Below are 10,951 nucleotides of genomic sequence, written 5' to 3' on the forward strand. Positions count from 1 at the left end.
GATATGGAAGAGGGATTGTTCTGTTTATCTGACAGTTGTTTTTTCAACTGCATCTTCTATTGTCTTGTTTGCATGATACTCTGTCAACTTAATGTGTGCATGCTGTTCTTTCTCTTTTTAAGATGTTGACCCTTTTTAATCTTCCCTATGTGTACTTGTCTTGTGTTACAAAAATTGCCGTTAGCCAATTTATGCTGCATCATACTACTACAATGCTTGCTAAATATTTTATATTTGGCCAGTTTAAGGGGAACAGGAACATACAATGTACTGTTGTAGGTATAGGTAGGAGCTAGAACTCAACATTTATTTAGTCGAAGTCGAGTCAGTTGTTTAATCCGACTTTTCGATGCGTCGTTTTATTTAAAAAGGTAGCAGAAAAAATTAGAGAAAAGTAATATCTTATTTTTTTCAAGTGCTGCTTTAAACCACGTCAACATAATACAATGCAACATTAATATGAACCCTGGCAGTGGCCGATAAATTCATTTATTAATACCTGGTAGGCGATGTGTTAAATCTGTTAACTACATGACGACAACGGTAGACTGCTTAGTTTGATTGATGACAATCCTGTGTAGGACTACATACAGTTCAGAGCACAACGCTGCTGTATCAAAGAGCTTTGTTGGAGATCAAGTTGTCGCTGGTGCAAGACAAAAATAACAGTAACGAGTGACAACCTGAGTAGTGTACCTGAGACAACTTTATCAGAGCTAGCGGTGTGGCGACATCTGTCTTCCCCCATTGCTACTTTGCAGCATGAGACCACCACCTCAGCGTAAAAGTAGCTGCAACAAGTTGCTAATAACAACAAACAGAAGTATTTCCTCTCATAACGGCCAACTTCAAAATAAGAACTCCCCGTAATATGATCACGGTCTACTTACAGGAAGTACATGACACACCTGCACTCTGCACCGCACCTCAGTAGTAACTGATGCTATAAAAATAATTAACCCCGACAGCTCAAATTAAAAAAATTGTGTCGACTGCGGGTTCTTGGACTGACCCGTTGATTTTTTTATTTGAGCAAGAATTGTGCAGAGATGAGGGCAGTGGAAATGTTCAAACAAACATGATCGGTTGATGCTTCACCACGTCATTGATGCGCTGAAATAAGTTTAAGCAAGTACAACTGTGATTTGCAACACAGCGCATCCTTCTGCATTTTATATTTTTAGATCTTATTGGCCTACTTCAGAGAAAAAGCATTAGCTGGATGAAGAAGCATATGGTGGATGATGACAAAATTCAAACATAATGTACAACACAACTTGGTCTCTATCACAAGCAGTAGCCCTAACTAAGTGCTATGTTCTGTATGTTTATTTATGGTATTTGGGTAGTTTGGGGCTCAAATTCCCCACAAGTATTGAGAAAGCCACTTCTGGTTAACAGATAATCTTTTAACAATTTATGTCCCTGGTCTAAATTAACCTGTGAAGAGATTATTTGACACCAGTAGAGCTCTAGATCACAGTGAAAAAATTGGAGAAGACTCTACACGGGTTCTCTTCAGATGATTTTTACAAGGGGCAAATCTGTTGATAGCAAGTCAGATAATTGGGCACCCCAAAGGGGCAAATCTGTTTATAGTGAGTCGGATTGTTAGGATCTCCTAACCCACCATTTTATTTATTATTTATTCCAAATAGCATGTTGTTCCCTGTGGCTGCCTGGGTCCATGGCATGCATTATTTTTCAAACTATCTAATGATACAATTTATTTTGTCTATATACTACTACACTTAAAGCTGCTCCTTTCTGTTATTTAATTTCTTATTAAGCACCACATGTTCTCAGAATTTGTTACTGTGCAATAATATCTCATATTTATCTCATGGCAAAACTGCCATCTCCCCATTTGTATTCCTGATGTTTCATCTTGGGGTGTCTGCAGGTCCTAAAAATTGTGAAAATTCAATTAAACTTGCTGGATTGCTGCTTTCCTAGTTTGAAATCGCCATGATTGAATTTTATTCTGACAGTTAATATTTGGACTTTCTTTTTATTCTAACTTTTAACTGGTGCATTTTGCTCTACCGCCTTTTAAAAGACTTGCATTTTAACTTGCTGAAACATGGAGACGCCCTCCATCTATTTATCCCATGCTCATGCTTTTATCCTTACGGTGTCTGTTTAACCTCCTTCGACTTCAGTCCTCTCGCATGACTAAGGCCACTTTTTGTCCCTATTGCATCTCTCTGAGGTTAATTGTTCCTCTCTGCTCTTCTCTCCTTTCTCCAGCTGGTCAGCATAGGCTCCTCTTACAATTACGGAAATGAGGACCAGTCAGAGTTCTTGTGCGTAGTCTCCAAGGAGCTGCTCAACCAATCCTACGGAACAAACAGTGAGCCCAGTGAGAAGGCTAAGGTGAGCCACATACTGTGTGTGTGTGTGTGTGTGTAGGGCTGTCACGATATGACATTTTACATGACGATTAATTGTCACTCAAATAATTGGCGATTAACGATTTAATTGTGTTTTTGTCGTTGATAATTACATTTCTGTTTGGCTTTTAGGCTTTGAAGTTGTACATACAAATTACTGACATATTTGACAACTTACTACTTAAAAAATAACTTTGATAGTGGAAATAGCCGATCTACCAGCTCACAACGCGTCGCGATGCAGCGCGTTGTGAGCTTGTAGATCTGCTATTTCCACTATTTTTGACTCTTTTTAAAAAAAAATATATATGAACGTTTTTCAACATGGAAACGATTATGACTGTTATGAAAAATAATCGTGATTATGTCAAATAATCGCGATTAGACGATTATGTAATAATTGTGACAGCCGTGTGTGTGTGTGTGTGAGTGTGTGTGTGTGGGGGTAATGTTTGTGTGTGTGTGTGTGCATGCATTTATGTGTGCTTGTACAGCTGTTTTAAAATCCATCCATGGCAAACATCTGTGAATGATGGTCTGTGTTAAATGCACTGGACTGAGGAACACTGACCCATGGGGCAGTGATAAGTACCCCTGGTTTATTGATGGAAAGGCTTCATGAAGGAGTGCTTTGTGGCTACTGCAGTAAGACCAGACCGGCTTCTTCACTGTTTAGAGAAAAGGGTTTAAACTCAAATTAGTTCAAAGTGTAAACAATCTAAGTAGCATTAAACTTGATCAGATGGTATTCTCATCAGTCGAAGACCAAAAACCCTCACACTTTTTGTATTATTTATTTTGTTGTTGTTGCCAGGAACAGAGCAGCAGATTTTGAATGTCCCTTTTACTGCCAACGACCAGGTCTAATAGCATTAACCCAGCTTTAAGATTTATGACATGTTAGATGTGACCCAAAATGAAAGAGTCTAAACATTGTAATCCGTGTTCGGAGGACCATGAGAGCACTGGTCTGCAGATTAGAGTAGCGGCGCTATTAGCAAGGGCTCTCATTCTGTCCAAGGGCTTTGGGAACAAAGCACCAGACACAGCCTTGGGAATTAAACCTCCATCCCATCTGCAGGTCCGCATTCCTCACGGGCAACACACACACACACACACACACACACACACACACACACACACACACACACACACACACACACACACACACACACACACACACACACACAACCTTGATCCACTCTCCTATTTAATGATTATGCTGGTTGAGAGATTAAGATTAGATGATTTGTGCATTTGTCATGCAAAACAAGCTTTGTCTTTTATACATTATCATTACCAGAGTATGTGAGATTAGAGGTTGCATTGTGCTACATTTTTAGGAGTATTAGTAAGGCTGATTGGTGGGGGCAGTTAAAATCTGAAATGTTCTAACATTTTATAGTATTTGAGGTAAATGCTTTACTGTGTATATAGGCCCACAAAAACAAATGACAAGTGAATGGTGGAAGGCACTTAGATACCCTTCTGGGGAATTTATATTTATTCTGGTAAGGTTGTTTCTGGATGCTCTGTCCAGACTTTGTTGGACGTTTATGATTTGAAACCACCCATCCCAATCAACACACTAATTCATTGGTTTTACATTATTTTTCTGTCCCCTCCCTCCCTAACATTTACACCCTTCATTTCCATTATTTTAAGAGTATGCCTTTCTTGTCTTCTCTGCTGTCTGCATGCTGCATGTTGCTCAGAGCGAGGATGAGGACACGGATTTATATGAAATATATGACTCTGATTAGAGGCTGAGCACTTGTGACTCAATGGTGAGCGCTCAACTGCTCTTAGTGCCCCATACCTCCAGTCCTTTCATCCCACCTTCCCTTATCTGACCCTATTTGCCTTTTCATGTTTGTTTTCTAATAAAGGTTGGTTTGCATGTGTATGGGGGGCTTTTAATTTGACCGTATTTACTCATTTTACAAGTGTAAACTTACTCAATTCATGTTTGGCTCAAGCTTTAGGTCAACCACTTGCAGATGCATCAAGCCACAAAAGTGAAAGTGAAAATATTTCTCTTCAGGTAACACTTTCTGTGAAACCTGATGTGAAAAGCCCCTCCATCCACCTTTCAGTTATGTAAATACAACCTTTTGTCCAATTTCGACAGTTTGTATCTGGAGATTAATCATCTGCTTTTATAGGCTTCCATCCTTAACCTCTAGCTGATCCGATAGGTTTCCCTTCCTTTCTCCAGGAATTCAATCTTCTAAGGTGACATACTTGGTTAGTTGTGGTACTAAAACCTGCAAATAACAAAGTTTGACCAAATCCGTCCAAGCTTTCACCTTTCGAGAATAGACACCAAACGCAGCTCTGCATGTGCATGCAAATGGCACAAGCTTCTCTTTAATTTCCTCTTCTTGGCATATCCACCCACCTTCTCACCGCATTTAGCATGTTTGTTTGAGCTTGCTTGTAGAGCGACTCGCGAGTGATCATTTATGCATGTGTGCTGTTAGGATTAGGGCAGACGCAGTGCTGCAGGAGTGAGTTTCAGTGACCAGGTTTGAAAGTGTCTTCAGGCATTCACATGTGGGGGACTCTTCACAATGTAATTAGTTATTAGATCAGTGTCTTTTGAGCCAAGCAAACTGAGGCCAGTGGGAAATTGCTTTCAGTACAGCATAGCAGAATGGAACAGAGTAGGTGAGCCTCACATCTACACAACCATAACTAGATGTTAAACAATGCACTTTAATGGACACAACCAACCCATTACGATGTAGTAAATGCAAACTGGTGGCATGGAAGCGTGCATATTAAGCAGATCAGAAATGATAAATGCAGAAACAAACAAGCTACTCATTTAAGCCCAATGCAAAGATTTTCAACTAGCTGATATACAAGTTCATAACACGTTGCAACACTTGAGCTTCTAGATCTGCTGTTTCTGAAGAATTTAGAAAATGTCCAGTGTCCAAACTGGGGTTGTCAGGATAAACGTGGTTAAGTGACTGTCTGTCTGGTAGTTTAACATGCTTCGTTTTTATACCTAACCGATGCCTTTATCCTTGCAGATTCTTCAGGAGAGGGGTTCCCGTATGTGAAGACAGGACTCAGTATTATGAGCTCCAGGTGTTACGATGCAAACATATCATCCACGTGCAAGAACGTTGGGCGCAATGGAGATTTTAGAGAACAGGGGTGTACATTTGTTTGTTTTCCCTCAATTTTATTTTTTATTTTGTGATGTAAATAAGTCTATTTACTGACTTTTTGTGCCTGTACAGTAAAACTGGACTTTTATTTTCTCTTTTTTTTTCTTTTTTTCAACAAAAAATAAGGAATTATAATTAAATGTTTTATGCTATAAAATATGGCCATCTTCATACAAGGCCAATGATTCACTCAGGGTCTACTATTGAGTTACAACTTACAGTATGTCCTCAAACTCAAAGTTCTTGAAAGGGATCATTATGGTCTTTAAAACTCAAAAGTATTAATCTCTCTCTCTCTCTCTCTCACACACACACACACACACACACACACACACACACACACACACACACACACACACACAATCTGCGGAATTTAGATATCAAAAAGGGAATTGTGTATTTGTCTTGAGTAGGGCCATTAAAGGCAAAGTACACTAAAACAGAATTGATAAAAAATCTGTTTTGATTCTGAAGGTCTTGGACAGTTTAATTCAATTTGTGAACATGCAAAAACAGAACCCTAACATTAGTTTTGTGTGTGCACATATCCAGTGACCGTAAGGCTTGATGTATACATGGTTGTACACCAGTGTTGTGAGTTTGCATGCAGTTATCACAGGCATTGGGTGGTGTGTACAATTTCTATTATTTTATTGGACCTTTATTTAACCCCGGAGGTCATTAAGAACAAATTTGTGTGGTAATTGCTTATTGGGCTTGCTTTGTGATGTTTTTTAAACCAATGGTTCCCAAATATTTTTATATCCAGGACCCCAGATTAATATTTGTCCACAGTTGCAGACCCCATCTGAAAATATTTGATGCCAGGGACCTCCACACAAGATTGGTGTTGTTAAAATGTTTCAGAAACATTTAACTTTCTTCTCTTCAATATTTTTTTAAATGGCAGATATTCAAGCTCACAATGTGTTGCAATGTGACACATTGTGAGCTTGCTGATCTGCTATTTTCAAAGGTAAATGTAAAGTAGTAAAACTGAGCCTAGTTGCTTATATTGGGCTTATTTTCATAGACCTGGCCACTTGTACACACGATTCCTTGTTCACTTCCTTACTTTGTAGGAAGTGAGAAGATGTTTTTGAAGCAGTAACAACTCTCTAGCGCTCTCTGTAAAAGGCAATGGCAGCCTCCCTACTCCCTAGAGAGGGCCAGGAATAAGGTGAATAACAATACATACATTATTGTTGCATAAGAATAAAAAAAAAACCTATCCCCATCACAATCGGGGCTCAGCAGCTTATGCGCACCTTTCGGCGAAGGGTAAACAAGTATGACGTGACGGTTTGAGCCTGGGCTCGGGCCAATGCCACTTGTCCCTAACGTTGGGTGAGATGCCGGTTCATTGGTTGCCGACAACATAGGGCCACAAAACCGGATAAGCCAGAGTCTCGTTTTATATCTCAACCAGACAAAAGGTTTCACCAACTAAGAATGGCCAATGCGTCACCACCCACAGATTTGAGAAAGAACCATCTATCTGTTGCAGGAAAAACACGGCTGCATTTTCTCTCTTTGAGACCACTAATTTATTTTCATCTAAACATCCAACAACAGATGCCTAGAGGCACAACTCCCCCATGTTGAGGGCATTATTAAGTCGCAGGCTCCGCTCCTGGTCATGTCCTCCTTCCATTTCCATAAAAGTTTCAGCTTTGTAACTATACTCTCCTCAGAACCCAAAGGCTTTGGTAGGCAGTTTACAAGTTCAAAACACTCACACACCTTAACATCACAATGTTAACAGTGTTGCCGCTGGTGATGCAACTATATCCATGCTTTCAATGAGGCACGGAGGAAATGTGAGTTGATAATGAGTTGGTAGCAAGGTGAGTCTTCAGTCACTGTTAACAGAGTTGAAAACAAAAGTTGACCGTGACACATTTTCAATTCCTTTTTCTGCCCATGTATAGAGGGTAGACTTTTCTATCAGTAGTGGACTGTGGGAGGGCTATGGTGGAATAGCATGATATGGCATTTGGGTAATGATAAAATGACTTCCAAACAAGTTCATTTCATGTTCCCTGCCACACAAACATTCTTGGGCAAGAACATTTTAATAAAATTAAGTTCATAGAAATGAATTCCTTTTGAGGAATTCTAAATTGCTGCTTCTAAATTGTTTTGAAGCACACATACACAAGTATGAGACCCAACTTAAGTAATTACTTTGCAGCCACCGTGGTTTCATACCAATTGTCAGTTCTACCTTTTTAAGAAACTTAAACATGTTCACATAATTTACACTGAACTGTCCAAAATCCTATGCATTTCAAATGTGAATTTGTTTTAGTTTTGTTTTTTGTATTCAAATATCACAAGGTCCTATGATAAGAGCTACAGTTTGTTTTTTCTTTTCTTTTTTCTGTCAAATCAAATGGTTAGGAAAAAAAAACATCCTAAGATAATGTTGTCTTTGTTTTCCCACTGACTACCAAGTTCCTAACCTAGTTTACTTTGTACGTTAGAGGGAACATCTGGTTGTGGAACTATATTTCCAAGACGAAATCGTTTTACCATAGACTGTTTGGGGATTGAAATTGTGTTTGAAAGCGATGGTGAAGGAATATTTGTTCATATCCATAGGTTGTTGATGTAAATAATCTAAGACCAATATTGATATTTAACTCTTAAAAGAAACTGCACGTTTTGTACACTGTATAGAGAACACAACTTCATATAGAAGTTGTTTATACTGGATCTTTAAAAGTTAAGACATTTTTGACCATGTTAACTTCCGTTTTGCATTGTTTGTACAGGATTTTACGACCTCTTGAGATTTGTAAGTTAGGATTAAAGTGTTTGGCGCTGAATATGGTTTCTTTCACTGACAACATGCCTGGAACGTCTTTTTGATATATCAAATAACTATACCTTGGCTGGCTAAGAAGTTGACTGTTACGTACAAAAATTGTATTTTTCCTGCAGTGTAATACATTCTTCAAAGCATTTTGAATTGTGTAGATTTCATACACAGCATTACAAGCACTGCAGTGGGAAGAACACTGTGCACAATGCTTTTAAGCCTGTAATGATAAGATGTGTAAATACTGCAATTTAGGACACTTTTTTTTTTAAATAGAAAGTCATTTCAGGTTTGAAGCGTGATTTAGACAGGTTGGATATTTAATTCACAAAATAATCGTTTATAGTGCTGCCTTCTTCCCAATGACCAAAATCCAATGTGTCTGTATATTCTCCACGTTGTTCTTCGTGTCAGGGATGAGTGATTCATATTTTAATTTTTTTGCTGGCACATGTACATACAGACGTGTTAGTGACACACAAACCTCCTTTTACTCTCAAATACACACTTGACTCAAAAACACAATTTTATATTTTTGGGGACAAAAGTATGGATGCATGTTTTATATATAAATATATATATAAATATATAAATACACACAAGGGCTTTTAAAGTGCAAAATCTGAGATCTGCAAAGAGGTTCAATCAAAGGAGAGTGAATTTCCTGCCAGAGCTAGGCTATGTTTACATTTGCTATAGTATTCTGAAGCCTTCCAAATATACTGTGTCTTGCACTCCCTTACACAACATTGTCTGACTTCTTTGATCACAGCATTGGCACCAAGCACTCACCACTCCACATGGGTAGAAACCCTTTTGACCAGTTGACTTGTTAAATCTGTGTGAACTCACTCAATCCATTTCGTCGACCTCCAAGCGTTTCAGACAATCCCGTTTCCCCCTTTGTGGTAGTAGTGATGGTAATTTTAAAAGATCTAATTTAGCTCTGTCTGCTCGGAAGAAAGGCACCTATTTAGTGTCTCCATGAGCCCAGTTGCAATGAGATTTAAGTGTTTTGTATTTAGTTGGCTAAGTTATGCTGTTGTTGTAACTGTATCATTTAATGTAGGCCTACTAAAGCTTTTTTAATTCCAAGATTTCAGCAGCTATTACCTCCAGAAAGGGGTAGTTTCATTAAGCATTTGGCTTTGATGATCATTTCATTAAATTCATCATGAACTTATCAAATCTGTAGCCTAATATCTTGTAAGTGCCCAGTTTATTTTGATAAATCGTTAAATTCATTAACCAGACCACTGTAAAGGCCCATTCCCACTGGGCCAGATAACAGATATCTGGAGATATTTCTCCAGATATTTTTCCATTCAAAGTGGATGGTAGATACAGATAAAAAAATGTTTTGCCACAGATAAAAGTATCTGTGGCAAATATCTGTGGTATATATTTCTTTTATCTGTATCTACCATCCACTTTGAATGGAAAAATATCTGGAGAAATATCTCCAGATATCTGTTATCTGGCCCAGTGGGAATGGGCCTTAATGCATGATTGAAGATGGTCACACTTGTAATTGGAGGGAATGAATGAATCGTCTCTCAATCTGAATGAGTTATGTTGATAATAAGATTATCATATCACCACATAAATCACTCCTATATGATCTTATGCAATGTTTAAAATGTACAAAACAAGTGTGATGTTAATGGAATAGATCTATATGTTCTTGCATAAAGTAAATCCAATAAAAAAAAGTTTGTCTTTAACGTGTGCAAATTTGTTATATTTTCAGGAAACGCATTGAGGAGAAATGTGAAACTTGTCAGATAATTTGTAGGGTAGCTACTGCTGTGGAAGAAATACACAGATAATCAGGTAAATTCTACTTGCTGTTATAGATCAAATCTGTTTATTCTTTCAGTAGGCCTAGGTCTATTTATAAAGAAATATCTGATTTGAGAGGGGAAACAATTCGGAGAAATGTTGATTCAAGTAATTTATGTCAGCAAGTTACAATGACAATGTAGTTTTGGATAAAGTAGGGTTAGGGTTAGGGTAAGACATTTATAGCCTACAAAATGTCAAAAAGGAGGGTTTTTGTGATCGCAAGAAACTTAAACGAATGGCGACCTCTTGTGGCATTTAACTCCTTCAAAATGGTTTTCATGGCTTTAGTCGGTGAAAAGATGCCCGTTTACATCATGTTATTGAAAATTACTAAATAAAGTGGCTGTTCCGGAATCTAAATGGTGAGTTTTATCATTAAAAGGAAAAGAGTTTTGATGATAAATATCTCCACACAGTAATTGTGTGCAATTGTGTCTGGCAAAGACACACCGAGAATGATTCAAAAATGGGTTGGTTTAATTAGAATAATTAAAAATATCTTATGAATTTTAATATAACTATATAACAACCAATTACTGTAAACTGTACAGGCAGCTTTTGGGTTGTTACAGCAAAGGGGGCCTGCTATTTCGTCAGTACAAAGATGTTGGAAACGAGATGATGGCTATGCGTCTACGTGAGCCCTGGAATCAATTGGTTATACGGTTTTCTGATCCGGTCCAGAGATACTCGGCGGATACGGATAT

At 38.1% G+C, this 10,951-nt stretch overlaps 1 protein-coding gene across 1 annotated transcript in view; it reads left to right on the top strand.

Annotated features, from left to right (window-relative positions):
• Positions 1-9,643, top strand: part of kctd5b (potassium channel tetramerization domain containing 5b) — a 24,760-nt gene extending 15,117 nt beyond the window's left edge. Inside the window, exons 5-7 of the mRNA XM_080747444.1 lie at positions 893-917; positions 2,251-2,376; positions 5,435-9,643. Of these exons, the coding sequence (XP_080603570.1) occupies positions 893-917; positions 2,251-2,376; positions 5,435-5,464 (181 nt within the window). The 3' untranslated portion in view covers positions 5,465-9,643. The remainder of the gene's footprint in view (positions 1-892; positions 918-2,250; positions 2,377-5,434) is intronic.
• The last annotated feature ends 1,308 nt before the right edge of the window (positions 9,644-10,951 follow it).

Source organism: Nannobrachium achirus (assembly GCF_963921795.1).
Source record: "Nannobrachium achirus genome assembly, chromosome: 18".
Taxonomy (NCBI): domain Eukaryota; kingdom Metazoa; phylum Chordata; class Actinopteri; order Myctophiformes; family Myctophidae; genus Nannobrachium; species Nannobrachium achirus.